Source organism: Manacus vitellinus, unplaced genomic scaffold, assembly GCF_001715985.3.
Source record: "Manacus vitellinus isolate BGI_N305 unplaced genomic scaffold, ASM171598v3 scaffold_11_pilon, whole genome shotgun sequence".
NCBI lineage: Eukaryota > Metazoa > Chordata > Aves > Passeriformes > Pipridae > Manacus > Manacus vitellinus.
In genome coordinates this window covers 17,511,798-17,538,029 of record NW_021938895.1, presented here as the reverse complement: position 1 = coordinate 17,538,029, position 26,232 = coordinate 17,511,798, and the positions used below count along the sequence as shown (strand labels likewise).

Here is a 26,232-nt window from a genome sequence, read left to right as displayed (position 1 = left end):
TGCTCAGAATGCAGTCTGGGGAACTGAGAAGATGGGATTTGACCTTGTACAGGCTAAGAAAGAAACTGAACTGTCATCTCACAGTGGGTATTCTAGAAATTTCATTACTATAAAACCAAATTTCCTTGCTTTAGAAGAAATGTCACTATCTTTGTTCTTTGTTAGAAGTTCATGTTTTAAAATATCCCTTACTACTAATTTTTGGCTAAATACCTAATGAGTCACATGACCTGTTAAAGGCCACGAAAGTGATAATTTCTGAATTTTGTTCTACATCTTATTTATATCTCCCTTTTATAGAAACGGTACACATTTGTATTAGCGTAGTTCTCCTTTATCTTCTTTTATTATTTCATATATTTTACACTGTGTTTTAATTTGATTAAAGTGGAACAGGTTGCCCAGGGAAGTGGTTGAGTCACCATCCCTGGAGTTATTTAGAGATCCCTGCATGTACTTATCTATACCACACGTAGATTAGGAGCTTAGAGACATGGTTTAGTGGTGGACTTGCCAGTGCTGGGTTAACTGTTGGACTCAGTGATCTTAAAGGTCATTTCCAACCTAAACGATTCTATGTTTCTATCCTTCCTCTTGGGTGTACTGATTGTGCTCAGACAAGACCTGTCAGAAGAGGATTTTGAACCTCTGACTGGACTTCAGCAGTAAGTTTGTCCCCTGATTCTCAGAAAGCATAGATTCTGTCCATAAGCATGTGAGACACCACATTATTATAGTAATTACTGGGTTGGAACCAGTTCAAGTGTGTGCAGGAAGGGGGGAGGGCTCATGGAGCCCACATGGCAGCCCTGGCACTCACATGGTAGGTCTGCAGCCTCATGAGGCAGCCCCATAGGCTGGTAGCACCTGTCAGTCAAAAGGGCAGCCTGGGAACACACCAGTGTTAGCATGTGCTAAGTCAGTGCTTCGTGGAATGCTTTGTCTTGGTTGTATGTTACCCCTTTTAAGGTTTTGCCAAGATTCCTATTTCCTCCCTTCTTATCAGTAAAAATATCTCCTGAGAAAAAGTGTGTAGCTTTTTCTTCTTTGCATTATCTCAAGGTATTAAAGGACCTAGGGCTCTGCAAAAATTTGGTGGCCGAATTTTTGGAGTCTTGTATTTTTTTTAAAGTAATACTCTCAGTTGAGCTTGCGGTTCTGTGGCTGGGGTCTTACAAAGCAACAGCATGCTGTCAGGGCAAACAGGGATGGATTCACCAAAACTCCAGAACAAACTACAAGTCATAGAATCAGTGAGGTTGGAAGAGACTCTGAAGTTCTCTAGTCTGGCCTTCTGCTCAAAGCATGGTCAGGTACAGCAGGTTGCCCAGGACAACTACAAAGATGGTGAAGGGTTAGAGACCGCAATGAGGTCTCAGTCTCCCCTTGAACAAGCCAAGTGACCTCAGCCGCTCCTCATACGACTTCCCCGTGAAGTGGAAGGGGCAGATACCAATCTCTCTGGTGACCAGTGACAGGGCCTGAGGGAATGGCATGAAGTTGTGTTAGGGGAGGTTTAGGTTAGATATAAGGAAAAGGTTTTTCACCCAGAGGGTGTTTGAGCCCTGGAACAGGCTCCCCAGGCAAGTGGTCATGACACCACACCTGAGTTCAAGAAGCATTTGGACAATGCTTTCAGGCACACGGTGGGATTCTTGGGGCTGTCCTGTGCAGGGTCAGGAGTTGGACTTTGATAATACTCGGGGGTCCTTCCAGCTCAGGATATTCTATGATAATATGACTGCGTCCACCTGGGTTTTGAACATTTCCAAAGATGGAGACTCCACAGCCTCTCTAGGCAACCTGTTCCAGTGTTTGGCTACATTCAGGGGGGAAAAGTTCTTCCTTATACCTATCTGACCAGAGACAGGTAATCTAGGTTCCCCAGAACTAGTTCTAGCAGTGTGAATACGTGACCTTGTATCTAAGCAATACTAATGACAAAACTGGAAGAAACAATGAAATATTAATTCTTCTGGACTTTGACCCCTCTCAACTTGATTTCTTTTAAATTTATTTCTGTTTAGGATTTAGATAAAGCAGTCAAACTGGCAACAGCAACTGACATTTCAAGACAGATCCGTTCCTCTTGTTCCACCCACTTCTATGGCATTTGCTCCCAGCTCCCAGAGTTTTAAAGGTGTTCCACTACTAAACTGCTGATCTGCTTAAAACCTGGCATATCACTTTACTATCTAAAATGAAGCACTTCTAAATATATGACTTCAGCTGAGGGACATGACTATCACTTCTTCATATTTCTCATTCCAAAGGTTAAAGTGAGGATTACCTACCTCATAGGAGTCCTGTGAATTTAATTAGCATGCAGATGTAAAATGCTCTGAAATATTCATTATGACCTAAATCTTATTTTAGTAATATAAATTTCATATTTTACTAGAAGCACAAGATGTCTGTGCATGAAATTAGACTATAGATGATGTGAAGAAAGATAAGATATGAAACAGTATGTAAGAGAGACAAAATTTTTGTAATTTTATGCTTTCTCAGCCTGGTCAAGAAGATGAGGCAGAAAAAAAAAAAAAAGGACACAATCTGAAATGCAGGTAAGAGGTTTCCTCTTAAATCATGTTTTCTTCAAGGAGCCACAGAAAAATAGCCTTTGTGCACAGCTGCAAGTAGATGAAAGTAAATGACAATCTTGGAAGGCAGACAGAGATGATTTTTTGTAATGGTAGAAACTTTCCTTGATATTACAGTGGGAGGTGGGAGCTGGACCTCCTGTGTTTTCAAAAATTTTTCTGAAGAAGGAACACAACCAATTACAAGAATTTTCTTCTGAAGTTAATGACACTAAGACATTCCTCTGTTTCCTGTCTGTGGACTTTAGACCCTATTGGTCTGGCTTTTTGCCAGTGCAGTATCTGAAAAGAGAAGTTTGTTTCCTCAGTAGCTAACCTTGTGCCTAAAACTCACCACCATTCTCACTGCACACTTGTTTCTTCTGTGTTTTTTTTTTTTTAATGTGATGATTCATTGTTCAAAGAACATGAATTATACAATGAAGCCACTCAAAAAATCTCTGCAAAACATGCCAGGGACTCCTCCTCGCCACTAAAAATGCCAACCTTCATAATTAGCTTTAATTTTCACATGCCACACTCTACTCTTTGAACTCCTTGGCAGCTCAGAAGCAAAACAAGTTCTTGCAGCATTCCCAAAAGTCTGTTGCCATTGACAATCAAGGCAGGAGCTAATTTGAGAAAACAAGAGTCATCTTTACCTTGCCATTCTCTCCAGGCTTTGCTACGAACAGCCATAGTATTACAGGAAGAAGAAGGAAAATCACATAGGCCCCAAACAATATATGCTTTACATTGCATAGAAAACAACTTGACTTCAGGAATTTGGGAGTCGGTAACAGACTGGACAACCATGCAGATCACAGAACAGAAACATAATATTCCAGTTGGGAGATGTTTGGATAGGCAAATCATTTTCAGGATTATTTACTGTATGATTTTAGTTTCTCATGTGTAGTTCCAAGCAAAGATGCTCTAAGCGATCCTTGATGGAAAGAAGATTTCTGTCCAGTGTACTCAGGATTGCTTAGTCACCACTTCTGTATTTTCTACAGAACTGTGTTCTTTTCACTTAAATAGTGCTTTATAACTCATCTCTCAACACTGATGAATTTAAAAAAAAACCCAAAAAAACAGCAGTATGTTTCCTAACTGGTTCTCCAGAAATCATGTGAATTGGAATTTGAGGATGGATAAACACTGTAATTAGCGTTGTGAGGACTCTGTAGCTTTGTTTATACTGCTTGGATGAAAGTGGGCCAAATTCCCAACTCATCACTGTGCTCATATTGATGGCATAGATCCTTGTAGTTGTCACCTGCAAATTTGCTGCTATGTTTCTGTGTCTTTCTGGGACCCTCAGGACTCTGTGCTGTTTTGACATGGTAGAGCAAGGTACAGTCAGATGGAGGTCATGGGCTTGTCTTTAAGCCTGGAGCTCACTGAGATCTTGTGCCAGAACTTTGATGTGAGGTTGGGCTGAAAGGAGAGCTTGGCCTGTTCTTAAATAAGAACCTGTTCATAGTCTTTCAGTCTAAGACTCAAAACCAGTAGGGTTTCACCCAAGAAACCTGGGTTCCAGTGGCTGCATATTTCCTTCGCTAGGTGACCCAGGATGCTGCTTTGTGGTCAGCTCAAGCCACTTCAAAATTACATTACCATCAACTTCAGTGGGGTAGGTTTTCCTTAAGCAATATGCAGCTCTTCAAGCAATGCTAGCAATGGTCAAGAGACTTGGAGCGCTTCCTGGAAAATTACCCTAACAACAGTAATAAAGATAAGTAAAGGTAAATGTTCAGCTGAACTGGTGAACTGGCCCAACCTGCTGTCCTGCTGCATGACCATAAGTACCAGGGAGAGAGAGGGATGCAAATCAGTGTGGTGACTATGCCAGGGCTGTGCACACTTCAGTAAATGCAGACCCACCGTCTTGCCTGGAAGTCAGCTGCCCTGCAGCACTCCATACCCATGCTGTGGAGCAACCTTTGCCCCCAAAACAGTGGGGCTACCACGAACATTCCCTGGTCTTTGCTAAGTCCTGAACCAATAGTACTGAGGTAAACACTGGCTGGCTTGGATGGAAACAATGCCTGAGACAGGCTGAGCCACATAACAGTATTGAGGATCAGGATGCAGTGCCAAGGAGACTATCCTGACATGATGCAGTTTCACAGCATAAGGTAGCAACTGTTTAAATAATGGAAGTCCATAGAAACAACAAAGTTCACAACCTGGAACTTTGTATGCTTGCCACAGAACGTATTTTTTCTGCCAATTAATTTGCCATAGTCATGCACCCAGAGTTTGTTTTCCTATGTCTTTGCCTTTTGGGGCTAGCTCATAGGTGCATTTTCCTTTAAATCTTTCCCTATAAATTGAATTAATTGCAAATTCTGCTAAAACCAAGCATCAAAAGGTTAAAGACATAAATCAGATTGCAGCTCGTCTCTCACTACAGATAAAGGGGAGCCAGGAATATACCTGCCAGCTGGGATGCCTGACTGATAGGCAGCAGACAAGGCTGAGGGGACTACCAAATGAGCAACTGAAGCTAACTAGAAGTTTTTCTGAGTGGGGCAAGACCCCACAGATCATTCAAGGTCTCAGAAATATAAAGTAAGAGACAAAAATGCAGCATACCCAGGGCTGACTCAGAAAGTGGCCTGTAAATAGTGTTTTATTTAATGTAAGCAGTTAATTATATCACCTTTTCTTTTTCTTGTTTTCTATTTTTTATAGGTCTACTACTGAAAAAAACAGTGCATGTCTTTTAAAATTAAATAATTTTAAAGGCTGTAATATATATATATATTTGCCTTTCATCCATTTTTCTGATTTTAACTAATGATTAACAGTTTTGCATAGTTAACTCCAGAGGACTGTAATTAATTAGCTTCCAGAGCACAATGAGTATTTTTTTTCTGTCTAGCTACTATGTAACACTTAACTACAATCACACTTTTCAAAAGATGTTTCCCTACCAGAAGTACCAGGAACCTTGTCCATATAGACAATCAGCCATGTAAATACATCTGCAATTCCAGTTTAAAAAACAACCTTTAAGCACAGCATTGTAAGATGGCCAAAACCATATGGCAAGGAAAAAACACAAACAAACCAACGCAGTATTTGTGAATACTTCATCATTTTTTTACAGTCACCTCCTTGCAGGAAAAATGGCATGGACTGCTCAGGAGATGAGCTGAGTCTGCCCTAGGCAGCAAGCCTGTGGTCTAGCAGAGTGTGCAGTCATTACAGCCTCGAGTGCATGTTCCTGGCAGTCTTGTTTGACAGATGCAACTAGCCTGAGTGTATAAAATAATAAGTTACTCTTGCCTGAAAATTCTTCAGAACCAGTGACACCTTTGAGTAACAACTGCAAAGGTCAGCCTTCAGCTTCAGTGAAGTGAACATTGAAAAACAATTTGGCGATACATTACTAATGTTATAAAGGAGGACAATTCTCCCTGATTAAAGGGCAGTGGGATCATGGCCTCCTTTTTCTACTCCTAGCTTTGACATTTCCACAGTAATAGGGACTTGTTTTGACAGCTTTAAGAAAATATTAACTCTGAAATCTTTCTATACTTTTTTGGAAAAAAGTTTCAGCAATTCATTTCATCCGGTATAAGGATTCTAGACTACATGGGCATGGAAGCAGGGTACTGTTGTATCACTGATTAACACAATTCAAGACACCAGCAATTTGAGACTGATGTTTGGTCAGAGCTTTACTCATTGATTGAATGTATTTTTTTAATTATTATTTTGTTCCTTTTTTTTTTCCCTTGGAAGGAGTATTTAAGAAATATTATGGGATTTGTGACACAAAGCCATCAGCATTCTGTAAATACAGGGAAGTGTATTTACAGCTTTATTGCTCCTTTTAATTTAATGTTCCACAACATTTTTCAGGTTGACATTAACACTGTGAATGGACTGTGGGACATTACCTGTCCCATCATTTCCCTTACTGTCTGGGCATTTTATGTCTCTCTTGCACATCCTCACTCCTGATCAGGAGGGCACAGGGGTAGCTGAGACATCCTCAGGTGCTGTAATGAGCTGTAGAAAACAAAACGGTACAGCATGTGTCCATGCTGATTCAGGATGCAGACTACCCTGCTACCCTACTGTCTATACTAGCTTTTCCTGCTGTGGAAACAACACAGTTAGTTCTGGTGGTGGCTGGTCATAAATCATTGTGAAGGCAGCGTGGGTGATAGTCATTTGGATGAGAGTATCAAAAATCTGCTAGCTCTGTCTAACTCCACATCATGCACTCATTGGTAGAGTATTGGATGCAGCTTCTATAGTTCATATATGGGGTTTATGTCAAGAAAACAGATACAATCTAGTTTCACAAAGATGAAGTGCTGAAAAAAGTACACTGAGTTCAAATCCATCCATCCTTGCAAAGCAGAGAGTGAAAAGCAGTAGTGTGCCTCACAAGGGCAACAGTCTCATTTTTGGGAATCTGTCCTGTCCCCAGGAGAGTTTCTGGAAAAATGTAACTGAGGACTAAAGGCCAGTTTATCAATTAGCTCTTCCTCAAAGCTTTTCTCCATGTAGGCATAGCTTAAACCAGCAAAGACCCTTGTTGAAACTGCTGCTTTTTTCTTTTCCTTTTTTAAAGAAACCAACTCTGCTTTTCTTTCATTCTGTAGAGTACACAGCTGACATTATTACCCACATGCTTAGCAGTGCCTTTGCTGTAATGGATGACGCTAGTACTTAAATGCACTAGGAAGACAGGAGTGGGCTGAAGCCATTTTTAGAACAACATGCTATTTCTTTTTTTGGTGCTGACTCATTCACTGTACCTTGTGGTATGTTTACCCCGATTTCTTGCTGCTTCACAAGCTGTTGAATGGGTGAGGAAGGAATATTAATCAGTGACACATAGCATTGTGCTCCAGAACTACAGTGATGGTGAGTGCTAGGCTCTTGCCTAACTTTTGGCTTTATTGAAGGAATTACTTTTCTTTGACTAGCATTTACAGTTATTTTAGTCCTGGAAACTGGAAGTGACACTTTTGTATTCATCATTTTAACACAGCTATCTAGTTCATATCCATTTTTTTCTGTTAAAAATCTTTGCTCCTTGCTAGTGCTCACATCAGAGTGGAATTAATCAAAGTCATTGCACTGTACACGTGTGGAAGCTAATTAGCCAAAACAGCTGATGAAGATAGAAGAGATCTCACAGCTCATTTATTTTTTCTTAAAATATTTTATATTAAAATTAAAATGACAAGGAAAACAGCAGCAGCAACTATAGCTAAAACTATATAAAAGTGCACTTTACTGCACACATGATCTACTTGGGCTATTTTGCCTGCTGAGTTAGATGACAGAAATGTTTGGTACCCAGAAAAGCTCAATTTGTCTGCATTCAAAATGGAAATTAAAGGCCTGTGCATAATAACTGTTGCTAATCATTCACAAGATATAATCTGATAAATGCTGTTAGTATACAGTTACAAATGGTTGCCCTCTGTTCCTGAGGTGCTAGTTGACCGTCTGGTTGACATTACAGCCCCCCCCCCCCAAATTGGCTTCCCACTCTTCCCCTGTCTCTTCTCTCTGCACATTCCCACCACCTCCACTGTAGCAGGAGCGATGAAAATCTGATCTGAATTTGAGAAAAATAATCATTATTTTACAGAGCTTTATTTCAGCTAATTTAGTTCTCCTAAACCATCCACTTTAGGATTAGATGACCATCCGTGCTGGAAGAAGGCATGTTGACTGAATCACCTCTGACTTACATCAGCACACACCCAGTCCAAGGAGATCCCCCAGAGCCAAGGACTGTGTGTGAAGGAGAAGGGAATGTGAAACCCTAAAACAGGAGCCAGAGATGAAGCTTGGAGATGTACCAGGTTAAAGAAATACTTGCTTCCAACTCTAGGACATGACTGAAGCATATAATGTGCAGACACCTTCAAAACCTCTTCTCTCGTCTCCTATTTCCAGGAATTTGAGAATTTGTTAGCAGCTTCCTTCTTAGAAAGAAAATTCCTTTATTCATTCTTCAGAGTTTCAATTCGAAGGAAAAAGCAGCTCATTAATTATGGTGGAAGACAAAATGGAAGCCCAGAAACATATGGCAGAAAACAAAGTCTCAAGCACAGGCCTAAGACACTGCATAGTCTTCCAGTTTGGGATTCTGCATGTCAAAACTCTCCAAGGGAAAACACAAGTAGCAATATTTTGTACAGGTATTGGGAAAAAATAATAATAAGAAAACCAGTAGATAGGAAAATGAGTTGGCTACTGTGAATTCTCACATAACTAGGTAGCAGAACAAAACTAATATATATATTATAAATTGATAATATTAATATATAAACATACAAAATTAATCTTTATTATTCTATGTTTATGTATTCATATATAAGATCATTGAAGGACTATAATTTCACAGATTTACTTTAAAAAGAATTAAAAATACATAGCTGACATCAGTCAAGAGAAATGTCTTTTAATATCATGTGCTGTAATACTTTAAACACAGACACCCTGTGAAGGGCCTTGGGGTCTTATGCTAATCCATTCACTTGTGCACCTCAGGGAAATCTGCTGCTGCATAATCAACTTCATAATCCCTTGAATTCTCATTGCCATGAACCCTGAAGTGAGGCAGTAAACTCTTTTGGAGAGGGATCCTGACATGTTTCTCTACCTTTCTTAGTTTCTCAACCTAATGATTATTTTTATCCAATCATTATTCAGTGATGCTTCTTGCACTGCCATAAGAAAAGTTAAATATGCCTCCTCAGATTTGCAGATAGAGCAACTGAAGTGTGCAGTGATTAACAAATTACATTTCCTGGGTCAGAGAGAAAGTTCATGGAAGAGCTAATAATGGGACATATCTCTGGTTTTAATGATTACAGTGTGACAACACAGCATCCCTCAAAGTAGAAATTTCAAAACCAGGCATTCAGTTATGACATTGACAGAATGGGGTCCCTTCAATTTGTTTGCTGACCTTGGGCTAGTGAATAAGCCAGCTGCTCACTCTGAAAGATATCTATGCACTGAATGGCATATTCTGACAAGACAGGACACATATTTTATTTTAATATTTTGTAATAAGAATATTCCTTTTATAGAATTCCTTGTATTATTGTTTTGGACAAAAGTATAGATTCCTTACAGTAGTAACTGAGCACTCGAGTCTTTGCAGATTTCCATTATAAGATCCCTATGAATAGGGACTGGGTACTATGCCATTTTTAAAGGGGCTTAAAAACAAAGATCACAAAGACTTTGTGAAGCAAAAATTTAAACTCATATCTCCTAGATTTTAAGCTGGATGAACCTGCCAGTGGATGAACCTTCCTGATTACTGAATGAAAATTCCTTTCTGTAGTCATCCCAATCCATAAAAAGCATAAAAAACCAACTCCCTAAACTTGTCACTGGGCTTGATCTAAAGCTTAGTGATAACTAAGTCAGTTTGTGAACGCAGCGTTGCACATTCACTTCAGAATGCTAATATAAGTCGGGAGTAAGGAGAAGGCCAATGAAAAGTAAAACCTGATGGCTTTTGCAAAGCCAAGTGCGATGTAGAGAGGGGGCAGAAGAAACAATGAAACATGATAGAGAAGGAAAGCACAAAACCCAACAGAGGTGTAGAAGAACCAGAGCCATCAGTGTAGAAGTGTGTAAAGGTAAGGAAAAAGCTAGACATATCTAAACTTCTCTGTAATGTCAGAGCTGTCTGTACACATGGTTTAAGGACACAGACACAAGGAGAAGTGTGCACAAGATGCATTTCCAGTTCTGGCTTGTTCAGTTAGATCAAAAACTTCCAGGGAAGTGCAGTCTGTTTTACACACATGAAAATGTACTTGGATATGATAAAATACCATAGCTGTCAGTCTAGATTGGAATCAGTTTGCATGGTAATGCTATGAGGGCTGCAATTTATTTTACTTTCTCTGCAATGAGAAACTTTCCCTGTTTCAGTAGGGAACATTGATCCTGGACGTCTGCATATGCATTTGAAAAGATCTTGCACTTCAAGTGTGACTCATTTCTATTGGACGCCTATAGCTCTGAGGGGAGAGAGCTCTGCACAGAAGTGCAGTTGTTGTTGCTAATCTGTGTTTGCCAGTTTCTGCAGAGCCCAGAGGAACTGAAAATCTCCAAATACATAAATCTGGAGTACAGATTTCCCCATGTTAATGTGCGAATCAGTTAAGCTCTGGAGAAAGAGAAGCTCCTTAAAAAGCAATAGAAGAGAACACACTCAGAACAATGTGGGCTTTGCAGGCTGTACTTAGTAAAAATTACTAAAGGAATATTTGCATGCTGAATTTTTTCCAGTGACAAAGCTAGCTGAAGAAGTTATCCTCCCAGCTAATCCTTCCTTTCTTTCTGCTCTGCTTCCACTACAGTTCTCTGTGCAATTTCATGTGCTAATGTCACCTGTGATGGGACTGTGCTGGTCCTAGGCCATGTAAATGCTGTAAATGTCTAAAGATAGTATTTTGGAAGCTATTTTTTAAACCTGTGTCACTTTACGATCCAGATCATGGTTCAGCATGATAAATAGCTATGTTAGCATAACTTTGGGGTGGGAAATGGCATTAAGCAGAAGGTATAAAAATTTAAATGTAGGAGAAAGTGGAAGCTTCTTGGTTGATGCTAGAGAAAACAAATGTGCAGAACACACAAAAAACAGTGTGAGGGCCAGGCCCAAACTATCTGTCTCCCTGAGGCACCCATGTAACTTTTAACAAGGATGTTGTTATAGTATGGTCTCAAGAGAGGGTCGTTCAATATGATCTTGGGTGACCCAATCACTAAAAGCAAATATGTGAGTGATCATCATCACAACAAAGTAATTGGGTACACCAGTAAATCCATTTTTCTGTTACTTACAGAAACATGGAGACAGGGAATAAAAGAACGCAAAAATAGGATTCCACGCAGCCTGCTTTTAAAATCGCTCATTCACAGATGTATTTGAAACAATTTTTCTAGGCCTCAGACTGCTGGGAGAACTCCTCCTTTTTAGTGTGATATATGGATTTTATCAAGGTGTTCAATGTGAACTGCAGAGATGAAAACACAATCACTGACCTGAAACTAATTTATATCACACTGGTTTTATAGTTTTAAATCTGTGCTCTATAAACAAAGACAAAAGCTAGAAATTTCTCACTTTCATGCAATATCTGCATTACATGAGCCATACAGAAATTCTCTGAGAGCTACGCAGATAGATGTTGTATTTTTTACTATGATTATGGCATGTACTGTGATGCTCTTTTCATTACAAATCTTAAGAAAATCTTCCTCTTACCTGAAGGTAATGGCACGGCCTCAAAGAAGGTTTGATTTCCTGATGAACCAGAGGCTTATCTAAGTTCAGTGATGATTTGCGATAAGCTTCTTTAGCCTGGCTTACTGTAAGCGTTGACCAAGAACTCCTTTTCATATATTTACTATCAGGGGTCATTGGTAGCCCTTCACAAGCCGAACACTTCACATCATTGTTACTTTTGGAAGTCTTCAATGAGAGATCCCCAAAATGCCCCTGGAGTGCCTCAGGATAACAATGGGATATATGATCTGCATGGTGCCTATTTACCACACTAGGGGTTCTGTAAGTGCTATCACTGTCCAAATTATCATCAGAGCTCCACCAGCTACTCATTCCAGATTTATGCTTGCTTTCTGGTTTTCGCTCCTTGCTTTTACTCCTTTTGCTATGCTTGGAATGGTGCCCATGATGATGATCGTCCCCTCGACTGTCTCCCTTTGTTCCATTAACATTGCCCTTGGATGATCCTTCCAGAGAATGCGATTTAGTAAAAAGTTTCTGGACGGAATGAACAAGATGGCGTATTCTTCCCGGGCTCTCACTGCGTTGTTCCGCAGCTGTTGAGGTCCTCTGGTACTGTAAAGTGTGAAACCCATCCCGGTGAAGAGGAAGTTGTTTCTCAAATTGGTCCAAAAGATTTGCAGGAATACGGTTAATCTTAGGGTTACCGTGAGACATGGTGCAGTCGTCTCTCGAGTCGTAATGTGAGCTGTAGTGCATTCTGGGGAAAGTGCTACTTGACATGTGATCGCCCATTACCATGGGCATCATCATGCACTCAGAATGAATGGAGCTGCGTGGAGAGCAACGATGGTGATCCAGCGGGCAACTCTCCGTGGGGCTGAGAAGATACGACTGCCTTGGCTCCTGCCCATGGTGGATATGGTCGTGGGTGTGTTCACAATCTTCAGGGGATGCTAAGCCACAAGTATGAGCTGAACATAACTGTGGTTGATTGCGACTACCAGATAATCCTTTCATATTCCTCGCAGCAGGAGAGTATCTTTCTTCATTGAAGTGCTGAGAAGGTGACCATGAGTACTGCTGGTCTGTCATGGGAACATATAAAACCTGTGTTATGTGTCTGATTAAAAGATTAACTTGAAAAATCCAAGTATATTGAAAAACTAAACATTTTTTCTCTATTAGTGAGATGGAAAGTCTCACCATTCCTGAAATTTCATTCACCATTTTAAAACTTGTTAAAATTTTTCACTATGAGCAAATTATGGGGTGAATGCAGCCTCTTTCCTGTAGTTCTAAATGTTATGAAGTTATTAATTGTGTAAATTTACTCAAGTTAAATAGATATATTCAGATATTTAATTTATTCTTTGATATTTACAAATCATATGTCAAGCTTTGTGGCTAGTCATTTGAGTTACATGGGTCCAGTTTCTATTTCGTTGGTTTCACAGCTGGATATCTTAATTTAAATGTATTCTTTCTCCATGGAACCATTTTTGCATTATAAATTAACTACATTTTCTTAAATAAATCTCATCTTCATGATCCCAAGTTCATTCTTCATAAATATAAATAATAAACAGCAAAGAGAAAGAAGAAAATGAACATGCTGAAATGAAGCTATAGTTTATATCACTAAACAGTTTATGAATAAGCATTTCATACTGTTTGAACATCCATTATCCTTAGTCCAGAAGTACTATTGCTATTCCCATACATTTAGAGTATTCTCTATTAGGCAGTTTTCCCCTTTTTATTATCAAACTACAAAATATTTATTTAATGACTTTAAATTATCCCTGATAAAACAAATATATTTTGGTACAAGCTACAGGGTTTTATGTACTTGATTATTTGTTCCTATGAATCATGTGCTCCAAGTTGTGTTTATTATACAAGCAAAGCATGATTGCTAAATAAGAGTAGCTTGTAAGCAAAGATTTTGATACTTAAGCTTTTGATTTCTTCTCTTATGCAATTTCTCACAGCTGTCAAATGCTACAAGAAAAAAATTTTTAAAAGCCCAGAAATACTTCAATTTGATTTTCTCATTCACTTTCCCTCTTCAATTTCAACTTATTTCAGAAACATTTCAAAAGTAGACAAAGATATAGGATGCAAGATAATCCTTCAGAGGATCAGAGAAATGTGTGTTAACACAATGCACTTAGCACAGCCTTTCTGCAAATTTACTCTAAAAATCTAAATCATCTCACACAGGTGCTTGATACAAGGAAGTTGAAGGCCTCAACCAGAATGGAACCCAGATGATATCTATTAACTGGACATTGAAAACCAGCCTGTAGAGATAACACAGCAGATGAAAGCACTTTGAGGGGTTTCTAAGCATATGATAAAGCTCTCCTAAATCATATTGCCACTGCTGGTGAAAACTCCATGCCTGGATATGTTCATGAGACAGATCAATACCCATATCTCTCTAATTTTACTCAACTAATACGTGTTATATCATGATATTCTCAGTACAGAACGCAATTTGTCGGCAAGTCTTTAGCATCAGAAATCTCATAACCTAAATGCTCTATATTTCCTCTCACGGGAGATGCTTTGATAATTTTATTACACCCTAATTTCAAGAGAGCTCCAGATAATGCTTTAAAATGAATGCAGCATTAAACTAATAAACAGTAAAGCATTCTTCAGCCTAGGCACAATCTGAAGCCAAAGATGGATTTAAGGGTCCGAATGTCACCTCCAGACTTCATCATGGCATGAAAATGGTGGGTATGTGCATATATCCTTTTCTACTTCTATTTTGTTTTCATGTCAGTTTCTTTTACTTAGTTCTTGGCTATTATCACATTAAAATAAAAACTTATTACTGATTACTCAGTCTGTTGTACTATTTAGGTTATAATACCTGCATAAATGTAGTTACAAAAAGGTAATATAACTGTTTCTCTGAAATGATGTAATTTTGATTATATACAGACAAAGTAGTAAATTATAACAGTGCAGTGGGATTCACCTACAAAAGTCCTGTAATTAGTGGTACTTAACCCAGGATATTACCAAACACTATCAGAGGAATAATAATGGACCATGTGTTGAACTTAGTCAGTACTTCCCATAAAGGGTTCCCACAGCACCTGACAGAGATTACTGCATTAGCTTTTACAATCCCATGAGATTAGATAGACAGAAGAAATTTTTTACAGTGAGGGTAGTAAAACACTGGAAGAGGTTGATCTAGTTAAAGATGTCCCTGCCCATGACAGGGAGGTTGGACTAGATGACCTTTAAAGGTCCCTTCCAATCTAAACTACTGGATTGGAATATACTGTTCTCCTTATAAAGAAAAGGAAATTGGAATACAGGCAACATTTTCCAAAGTTCTTATGGATTTCCTGATCTTAATGTTCACAGAGGTATGAGCCAGAAGGAGGTGGAAGGAAGCTCTTCTGTCAAACTGACAGCACAACAAGAGTCAATCCCAAGCCTTTTTGTCACAATCTTGCACATCCGTGAATGAAGGTAACTTGCACTACACCTCAGTGATGCATTTAGACAAAAAAAGGAAGGGCATGGCAGAGATCCAGAATGAAAGAAAGAGAATAAGAACTCATTTAAATGAGTTCCCTAGCACAGAATTGCTAGTCCCTAGTGATTTCTTTAGACCTCACACAGCATCAAACATAGCCCAGAAGGCTTCAAACCTTTTCATCCTGTTAAATCCCTAGGAATATGAAACACGATGATTTGATTGCATTGCAATGCATAATGTAACAACAGCTCTTCCATCCCTCATTACTCCTTGTGACTCCAGCTCAGTGCGAACATAGAAAAATACAATTTTCTGCAGGTTGCTTTCACCACCATATAGCATTTTATGTGCTTCATGGAATGTCTGAATTCTTTTTGATTGAAACACAGGAGCTACAAAATGCTATACGCATTTAATAAGCTTAATCAAAATAATTAAAACATTAATTAAAAAGGTGACATTTATCAGAAGTAATTGTCCCTTCTTAAATCTGTCATAGAGAGTAACTAAAAGTAGATAAAGTCCCAAATAACTTAAATGTGTATCATCTAAATTTATCACTTCAGTTATGTTCAAACTCCACTTAGGACACCAAACCTGCTCACTGTCCTAGGCACTATTACTTTTTCTTACAAACCTTTCGAAAATCTTCAAAAATTGAGATATAATATAGAATTTGTGCTTTGCACTATTCAGTCAACTTTGTTCAGGAGACCTGTTTCAGGGCATTTGAGCTGCTGCTGAATGAAGTACTGCGTGGTACCAGACCAGTGTAATTGCCCATGTGTTAGCTTTTAGCCAGCCAACATTGTGTTGGCTTAAAATTCAACTAAGTTAACATGTTTTTCTAGCATTTGCAAAGGGCTAAAAGTGTGTATATGGTCAATGCCCACAGCTCAGGCGATTAATAAAATTTCATCAAGCTACAACAAAGCTGTTTTTTTTTTCAATCCTTTAAAAAGAAATACAATATTTTAGTATAGCAAAATAGTTCCAGATTTATTCGGTAATGACAGATTGGCTTGAAATTTTAGTCTATATTTTTGAAGATTTTTTTTTTTTTAAACAGTTCCTATGTTTGCTATGGGCAATCATTCTAAAAATATAAAAGTGGCATCATCAGAACCAAGGAGCAAAGGGAGACAGAAGAACAAATAAACATAACCCAAAGTAGACAAAGAGATAAAGGAATAGGAACAGAGAAAAATATATTATATGTGAGCATAGGAATGGCTTTTTTTAGGTTTCATCAGAGCAAAATGGAATCTTTCAATTGACTTCAATGGATAGTCCGACAATACCTAAAGACTGGGGGCAGGGGGCGGACCTAGAACAAGACACAGGCTGTTATGTCAGAGAATCTAGTAATTCCAAAACCCTGAAAATCCCTTAAAGCTCTTCTTTTTCAGAGACAACTCTACAGATATAAGTCAACTTTTAACCTCGACAGATGGAAGGATTTCTGTATCCCTTCCTATCTATTTCAACTCTTTCCCTGCTACGCCATGTCCTGTCCTGCTTTTTCCCCCCCGTTTTCAGTTCTGGGCTTTCTGGTGCTAAAAGAGTTGCTCTCTTGCTCCAAGCTGAAGCTGGTTTGCCACTCCTTAGGGTCTGGTCACAATTTTTAGAGCATTCAGGCTTCTTTCTTGTGCTAGTCAGTATCAGGAAGAGAGGTTCAAGGACCAAGAATAATGTTTGAAATAATGAATTAGAATTACTATGAATGTTCTAAGGCAAAAATGCTAAAAAACTCCAAGTAATGGGAAATAAGAGCTGTGCATTTCTAGAGTTCCTGGAACACTGCTCTTGGCTAAAGAGAATCAATATAAAACCACTGAAAGTTTTCTGATATTCAAAAGAAGTGCATGTCTCTACAAATCTTTTTGTGTGTTGTATATTGAAAGCCAGCTTTCAGAGCATAATAATGGCTTCTGGAACTAATAAATGATGTCTGATTTTTCCTTTATTTATTTAATGTCTTGCAAAGCACTTATCTTTCTATTGAGAAATTAATTTAAATTGCTTTAACCTTATAAGCCCCTTGGTAAATGGCTTTTCCATCTGAAACATCTGTGCTATTTTCACTGGAGAAGAAACAGCTCTTTTGCATAGTGTAACCAGAAAAATGCATTGCTGAAAAGAGATACCTAATCTAGCTTTCAAAAAGAGCTGCTAGACAAAACCAGACTGCTGCATGTTGCCGTTTCACACAGTTTTATCAGTGTTGTGACGCATTATGAAAAATATATACTCAGTCTCACCTAAAATTAATAAAACCCTGAAAAAATGGGTACATTAATCAAATAAGTAGATACTAAATATCTACTTATAATGGATAATTAAAATGTTTTAACTGGAAAATTGTCTGCCCAAGGTCTTCATTAAGTAGTACTAGATGAACACTGTTTCCTCATTAACTGATTATATTATTTTTCTCTGTTTTATTCTAACCTTGAAAATAAATATTTATAGGGATTGAGAAGAGTGCTAATCTGCCAAATGCAAGTAAGAAATTCTGGAAATGCCTTAAACTTCTGTTATGGTCTCATGAGATTTCCAGCCTATTTATGTAGCACAACACCTTGTACAAAATTTACATAAAATTGCAAAGATTGAGTGACTGACTGTAACTTCCAGCTTTAGAAGATGACTTGTATATTCCGTGATGTGTGTGTACTGTATGCAGTGCATTGACCTTTCTGTGGATTCCCACCTAAGGAATTCAGGCTGCTTACTTGAAATACTAAACTTTGAGGGGTAGCATGCCCTCAAAGAAAAGTAATATTGGCTCTCATAAGACTGTTGCAACAAGGTATTTTTTGCACCCAGTCTCCCTGCACGGTCAAAAGGAAGAAGTAAGTGGTTTTGAGGACCTAAAGCCAAACATCAAACTGCCTAAGGCTTCAAACAAACACATGGGCTGTATGTGGATGCCTGGTTTGTTCTGACACTTATGCCTGAAAAATAAATACTTCTGTCTTCAGAATCCCGAGCAGTCCGCGCGGCAGGCACGTATGGTTCTGTTCAGATGATGAGACTAAACAGAGCTAGAGGATGTGTCCAGTCCATATAGTTAAACTGTTGCCTTATAGTTTCATACTATGTAAATAGGACTCTTCCATCTGATACACAGATATGATTTCCCAAAGACTGTTACAAATGCACGGTCTGTATGTGGTTTTATTTTGAATTGTGAGAAACTGGCATGATTCTTCTTAAGCCTGAAGTACATGTCCAAAAAGCGTCAGATGAATACCACCCCTCATGTACATATTTGTGTCTGCTGACTAGCCAAAAACTGTGGCTGACAAGCTCCAGTGGAGAAACCTATATCACAAATATATAAATTTAGGTGATTTGAGGCACCTGGTATGCTGCTAAACGATGGAAAATGTTTTGCCAGCCCAAGCTAATTCAGTAGAACCACATGATGAATAATGACCAAGGGTAAGATGGTTTTTATAACTCCTATATTAGATAAAAATGGACATTAAAATTCTATTCTTAAAACAGCCCCAGAGTCCTGGACATATCAAATTGCAGCAAAGTCAGACAACTCAAAGGCAGAAGTAAGGAGCACATGGAGTGCTCCAATTTATTCAATACAGTCAGTTTTGAGCACTGTTACGCAGGTGTCTTGCAGGTGTCGCAAATATTTGATGCTACCCAATCATATTGTTCAGCAAAACAGTTCTCCAACTTCAACTCCATCCACCTTTCAAATAAAGTTTAGTAGACTGGCAATCCAACATCCCAAGGGATTAATTTCTGAGATAAATAAGTGTGATAAGGGAAAAGGGTATGTAGTAAAAGGAATGCAGAAAAACAGCTGATGAGCAAGAATGGAATCTTTGGGGGGACTGGGTGGCTGGTGTGGGTATTGATCTTCAGGGGACACATAGCACAATATACCAGGATGAGGAAAAGGACAGAGAGCTATGATCACTGGGGAAAGCTGTGACCAGGAACATGTTAAAGCCAGGTTACAAAACATGCCTAGCATGGAGAACAGGGTGTGCTATATGTGGAAAAGGAGAAATTTGGGAACAGTATTTGAGGAACGAAGATATCTAACATCTTCTGGGTGGAAGAATAGGCACTTGGACTGCATGAAAAGGATGAGAGGCACAATATTGTGCCCATGCCACGACAAAGGATAGGACAGAAATTCATGACAGGCAATATGGGATTTGCAAGAAGCTCCAGGATATGGAGTTGAGCAACACAGGGAGTCTTCAGGATGGTGCAAAACTTAATTTCAATTGGTTTGAAGTGTATGATGTCTTGGTATTGACTGGTATGTAGCACACAGACCTTCACAGTGCTTTTTAAGTTTGAAGTTCATTGCCACTATTTACCTTTTCAACAGTGTTATAACACAGGTAAGTCCACAAAATGATTTCCAACTAATATTTTTTCACAGAATCTGTATGATCAGCAGAGTTGTGAAAAAATTATAATGTATCATGATAAGATTGACCTAAAATAATCAACATGTAAGTTTATTTTCTGGAAAAATACAGCCATATGGAGTTAACCAGGGCTTCAATATGTGAGTATCATTGAACAACTGTTTTTAATGCTTCCAAATACAGACCAGAAAAGCTAGCCCAACGCTACTAACCTTCTTTTGTTCCTTATTGTGCCTGGCTTTATGGACTTCTTTTCCTAAAGGAGAAAATTTTGCTGCTTGCAGTTATTAAGTCAGCAGACAATCAGTTTCCCTTGGTGTCATAAAACTGCCACTATTTTCTCAGCAATAAAAGAAAGCCAAAGTATTGCATGGTACAGCTCAAAGGTGTACACAGGAATCTACAAACCACTCTGGAAGTACAAGGGAAATCCTTGTCACGTTGATGGCAGTGACAAGTCTCCCATTAACTTCACAGGACCAGGATTAGTTCTAAACATTTGCTGAGAAAAGTTCTTGCTTAGTTGACCTACAACACCTGTGTTACTTGAAGTAGATCATCTCTAATCAGGGCTGTATTTTGCAGAATGCACAATTTGTGCTGGACTAGAATAAATGTGTTAGAAACCTGGAAGGCTCCCCAGCTAGGAAGATGATGGAATGGAAGGGTAAAACTGGCTCTGCTGAAATACCACCATTGATAGCAAAATGGCCAAGATTTAATCCCCAGGATCGAAACCACTTGAACCAACTATTCAGTTGAACAGAATCACCACATCTCCAGGGCTTCTTTTCTAATAAGAAATACTTATTGTTGATTCTTAAATGAAAATCAAACAAAAGAAATAATGCTTATATTTATGATCTTCTCCCTTGAATTTTTTTCTTAGGGTTTCTGGAATGGTTCTGAATTTGTCCTTTTTACGATGATATATCATGGAGGAAGTTTTCCATCCTTTGCAATACTAAGGGACCTGAGATAACTAATGGTCCTAATAAAAATATTTACCATATATTCCTTCTAAATAGTCATTTATTATTTCTTTAAAACATGAATTTTAAAGATTTTGCTTATTTTACAGAGTGCTCTTCTGGGAAAGAAATAATCTATGAATTAATGCTCAAAAGCATTGATTATTGTCACAGAATGTATGACTGTTTATTTGAAAATACCTCAAAATCACCTTTACGTTTTTAACATTCAATACAATTTTTAAATTGTCAGAACTAAAGGAAATTATTTGATTTTCTGTTTGTTTCAGCATCCGTTCTTTGCAGCCTTTTGATTCACCAAAAATTTTAGAGTTTTAGCCTTGGTCTGACCCAAAAAATTATATTTTTTTGCTTTTTGGAGTTCATCATTATCTGCTCAGCTGTACACCCTTGGCAATGCCTCTCGCTGTTTCATCATTTTATGGTGAACTTTTCTGTTCAGTTCAACCCACTGAGATGGAGGAGGACTCATCCTGATTTTCCTATGGGGTGCAGGAAGAAATAGCAGCCTGGTGACAAGTTCCCTTTTAAACCTGTTGCCATAGTAACAGGCAGACAGTCTTCCTCTTTCCATAACCTCCAGATTGGGAATTTTTCAAATCAGGGTGCTGTCTCTTTTCTGCCTGGCTGAGCTCTGTTTTGGATCTGTGACAAACATTACAAACATTAATTGCCTTTTCCCACATCCATTAGCACCCAGATTTTTCATGTGGCAGTGAAGCATCAAACTGTGACCCCTGCTCCTGGCACAAGGTGATGGTGTAAGTACCCCCACTCTGAGCAAATTTTAGACAGGTCATCTTAATACCCTGCTACCTCTTTGGTTTTTTTATGAAGAGAAACTACATTGTAAAAAGATGGAAAATACATACGAAGTTGCACAATGAAAGGTGACAACTGAACTCGCCATCGAAAACTGGGATCATATAAGCAATATTTGCTGGTGTTTATCCTGCTGCACTGCTTACTCTAGTGCAAATCCCCTGAAGAAGACAGACAGAATCAACGGCCTATGTGCCCAGTACTGTGAGAAGAAGCTCTTGTCATTTACCTCTGTGCTGGAAGTATTTCCACCAGCCTGGTTGAGCCAATAAATGGTCTCACTCCTGATAGAGCCTAAGCAACCTATAATGAATGTGGAAGTAGAGAATGGTAATTTTTTTTATGGGGAAATGGAGAGCACATCATTTAAGCTGCTCATCATGGGAAAGCATTTAAAAGGCTGCACATTTTATCCTGTTGAAAAGGGACAATACAGTGAAGACACTCATTGAGGAAGGCAGGTGCAACAAAGCAGTCACGAGTCAGTCTCTCATCTCTGTTGCAGCCATTGTGCTCTTTATGGGAAAGTAAATGTTGCATGTCAGGGATGCACCCAGGTGTTACAGAGGTCAGCAGGGCACGAGGGAGAGAAAAATGTCCCTCCTTTAATAATATCCCATGTGTGAAATAATTTATAACAGAAATATTTGTTTATGAATGCGTAACCCTGTTTGTATTCTGTAGTAGAAATGAATGAATAATTCATAACAAATATCCTCTTTGATTAATCTTGCATCCTTACAAATATCTTCCTGTTTGTGAATTGACCTTGAGCCTAATGGGATTTTTGCAGAGTTATCTGACATTATGAGGTATTTAATTTTTAGAAATAGCTTCTAGTCTGCAGATTGTTAGCAAGCATTTGTTGCCAACATCTTATAATTAAAATGCAGGACAGTTAGCATGTTTTTATATGATGCTTAGTCCATATGATATGATTTTGTACTGTGACTGAAAGTAATTCACAGAATAAGCTCTGAAGCATAATTAAAAGGAATTTAAAGTTCAAAATTTATTTTCTGAAAAACATTTTGTATTATTTCATTAACATTTTCTGTGATCATCTCATCAGTATGCTTCTACACTGCAGTTTCTGGGTACTGAAAAAGAAAGGATATGAAGTGCAATTATTTAGAGATATGATGGAATAACAGTAATAAAAAAGGCTATTTTTTTGCAGTATCTATTCATCTAGTCACAATAAGCAAATAATAGGGTGACAATGAATCATAATGGGTCACCTCATGTTTAAAATGTCTTGCAGGTTTAAAAGACTTTTATATTGCCATACCAAACCACCTGGCTACATATTTTTATTACATGACAGAAAGATAGCCCTGTGGTTAGAGGATTAGCTTGGGAAATCTGCAGTTAGGTTTTCCTGTCCAGCCATGAATTCTTTGTATGGTTCAGGATATGGCCATGCAATGCTATGCCAGTTGCCATGAAGAGGCTTAAGCTTGCCTCACTGGGTTGCAGTTAACCTTTGTGGATATATTGTAGACTCCCTACTTTAGTTCCCCATAGCAAAAGAATAAAAGTAACTTCTGTACCTCTGAGGATTAGTGTCAGAAACCAGGGATATATTCAGTCTCTGGGATAATGCCCATCTAAGAATTTAGAATAGAGTGTTTGGTATTGTGCCTGTTAATTACAGGTATGAGTGTCACTGTTGCAATTTACTCCATGTGGCCAAGCCCTGCTTCTGACTGAAGTCCCACCAACTCCAATCAAAGTCTACACATATTTAACCATCCCTGAATGCTCTGGGGATAGGTCGATTGAGTCATGAATGTGCCGCAGAAGAGAGCCAAGAGCTCACTGACACCCCCTTCTCTGTCCTTGGGAAAATTGCCTGTCGTGCCTGGTACATGAAGCTAAAACCCTTGAAAACTGTGAAGTGTTCAGACACTGACTACACTGAGTAAAGCTGGATAATCTGTTAGAAGGAGAGACAGACTGAAAAGTCAGGCCTTTATTTATGCTTTTATTTCAAGAACGGTTATATCCTTTCTTCCTTTCAACACATACGGTCATAATGTCATGATCATACAATCAACAGTGATTGAATAATCATGAGTTACTGTCTGACACTTGAACCTTACCAATTAATCAAAAGCCCGACTGCATCAACTGTGAAATAAAAATACATTTTTGGTAACCTGCCCTTAAACTCCTTTAGAGTTTACTTTGCATTTGGGGCAGGTTAAGAGCATTATTAGTAACTGCAACCTGGTTTACAGGTTTCAGTCTTTTTCTTAACATCAACTCAATATCCATTCCTGAAGAGAAAACAGTAATTTACTGAAACAAAAAGCCTTTAGTGCAAGTTCTCTTTCTTTGCCTGACATTCAAAGTGGCTATGCATAAAACTTATGTAAAATAAATGTTTTCCTTACCTATAAAAAGGAGTTAGTTTTTCAATAATCTATTTTTTCCTCTTTACTCTGTGCATGTTACCTGTTAAAATCTATATTTAAAGAGAAGTTCACCCCATCTTCCCCGTTTACTTTTCTTTAACTATTTGAATGCCATTCAAACATGGTATTTTTTCTGTCTCTTGTTAAGATTGCACTGTTTGCTTTTAACACACAAAGCAAAATGTTGCCTTATCCTTTACAGGCCTAAAGTAAATAAGACAGTGAGAAATTTCTAGATAGCATAGAAAAGAGTAGTTTTATAAAATGTTTATTTTCTAATACACTAACATTTTTCAGATAATATAAACACCAGCTAGATGAAAGCTAGGAATTAGAAGAACTTCAGTTTTCATGACTTACAGTGAGCTGCATGAGATCATGCATGTCAGATCTCTTGCTCTGCTACCTTTATGTAGGGATAAGTAGTTTCGGAAGAATTTGTGACAAAACGCTAGAACTTGATTTTGCTTAGGAAGACTGTAAAATGCCTTCTCAAAGGGGTTAGATATCTGTTGTCTTCCTTCTGCATTTCAGAGAAAGTTGCAGGGAGAAGCTGTGAGCAAGCTCTCTCTCTCCCTGGTATGCAGAGATGTAACATGCAGACATGTACAAGGCTCCTTGGGCCAGGGAGGGTGGGGGAGAAGAGACAGAAGATACAAAAAGCCTTGGAGAAGGTGGGGCATTGCCTTTTTTCCCTGGGGGCCTGGTGTGTGCAGCATGATTAGGAAGTGGTCCTTGCATCTGAAATAAACCTTTTTTAATCCTTCCACTGCCTTGGCATTCTTGGGAAGAATATCTGCGTATAGTTTATCTTATACTTAATCAGGTTGCTGATTTGAGATATTACTAGTGAAAAGAATTGAAATTTTTGGTGTGTGAATCTTGTAACAATAATACCTATCGCCCTGAACTCTGTTGACAAATAAATGTTAATGGAAAAGCTATAAAATATTGTTTTCAAGAACAGATTATGAACACTCAGGTAAGCTTTTTTTGAAGGAATCCATTGCATTTCTGCCTGTTTTATCTAATGAGTTCTTTCGTAGAATCAATGGTATAAAAGAGTTGAGATCAGTCCCATCCCTTGATACCTTTTTCCAATTAAGGCAGTGGATCATTTTATTAATAATATTATTTAATGACTATTCAGCATTTTCACTCTGGTGAGATACTGTGCAAACATTAATTAATCCCCACCAAAGCCCTAAAATCTCACTAGGAAATACTAAACCCATTTTACAAATAAAGGCCTGGAGTCAGAAATTCTTCAGTTCCAGAGAGATCATAACTTGAAGCTCCTTGGGACAATGAGAGTTTAGAATAATGAATTGCCCTGCAGTTACAACTACCTTAAAGAACATCATCTTGACTCTGCTCTGACTTGGGAAACTATTTCACTTCGCCGGGAAAGCCCTTTCTGTGTTTTCTTGTGGAATGAAGGTCTCTAGCAGTCCTTCAGATTGAGGCTGTTCATACAAAATAATGAAGTAGTCATTGGGTTATGTATATACAGAAAGAGAGCAAGTCCATTTCCATTGCTCAGTGATTACAGTATTCATCCAGAATCAGATTTCTCTTCAATGAATATTTAACTTCATACTTGTGCAACAAAAAGTGGAGACTGAGAAATATCTAATAGTTTGCAGTTTTTTCACTAATGTTATATTCAGTTAATGGATTTGAACTCAAATCTTCAAGTGACAGAACACAATACTGGAGGAAAGACAGAAGGAGAGACAGACATATCCTATCCATTGGTAGAGGAGTAATACACTAGCACAGCTATAACTACAGAGCTTGTCTACACAGAATTTAACTTACTATCCAACAACTTTTAGAAAAGTCTTATCAATTTCAGTGATTTTCTCTAGGGGAAATGGGACATCATATGTTTTTACTACTGGTATCCAGTGTGAGACACTGAAATGGTTAATTTAATCCACGTGTTTTGGCCACCTACAGTTTGATAGTTAAGTCAGAAGGACAGGATTGTCTTCTGAAAATATTAAAGCCACTCACCTCTTTCTATGAATGATCTAGAGATCTTTGGTACTTAGTTTCAGAGAATTCCAATAGGGACACATAATTGAGGAGCAAAGATAGATTGTTCCTTGCCCTTGTTTTTGGCATGGTTTTTTTCAGTCCTTTTGCCATAAATAGCTGAAATTTTTTGAAAGCAGCTTAATTTATTTGTAGTCTGGCTGTGATTTTATGTTTTTGGCTTTCCT

The 26,232-nt window shown here is 38.3% G+C and overlaps 1 protein-coding gene across 2 annotated transcripts in view; it reads right to left on the bottom strand.

The window, feature by feature from the left end:
* The window catches only part of DLGAP2 (DLG associated protein 2), a 152,624-nt gene that overhangs the window by 70,764 nt on the left and 55,628 nt on the right, over nt 1–26,232 (bottom strand). For both annotated transcript variants that reach the window (XM_018088891.2, XM_008932727.3), the window contains exon 4: nt 11,866–12,935. In XM_018088891.2, coding sequence (XP_017944380.1) covers nt 11,866–12,867 — 1,002 coding nt within the window. In that variant the 5' untranslated portion in view covers nt 12,868–12,935. The remainder of the gene's footprint in view (nt 1–11,865; nt 12,936–26,232) is intronic.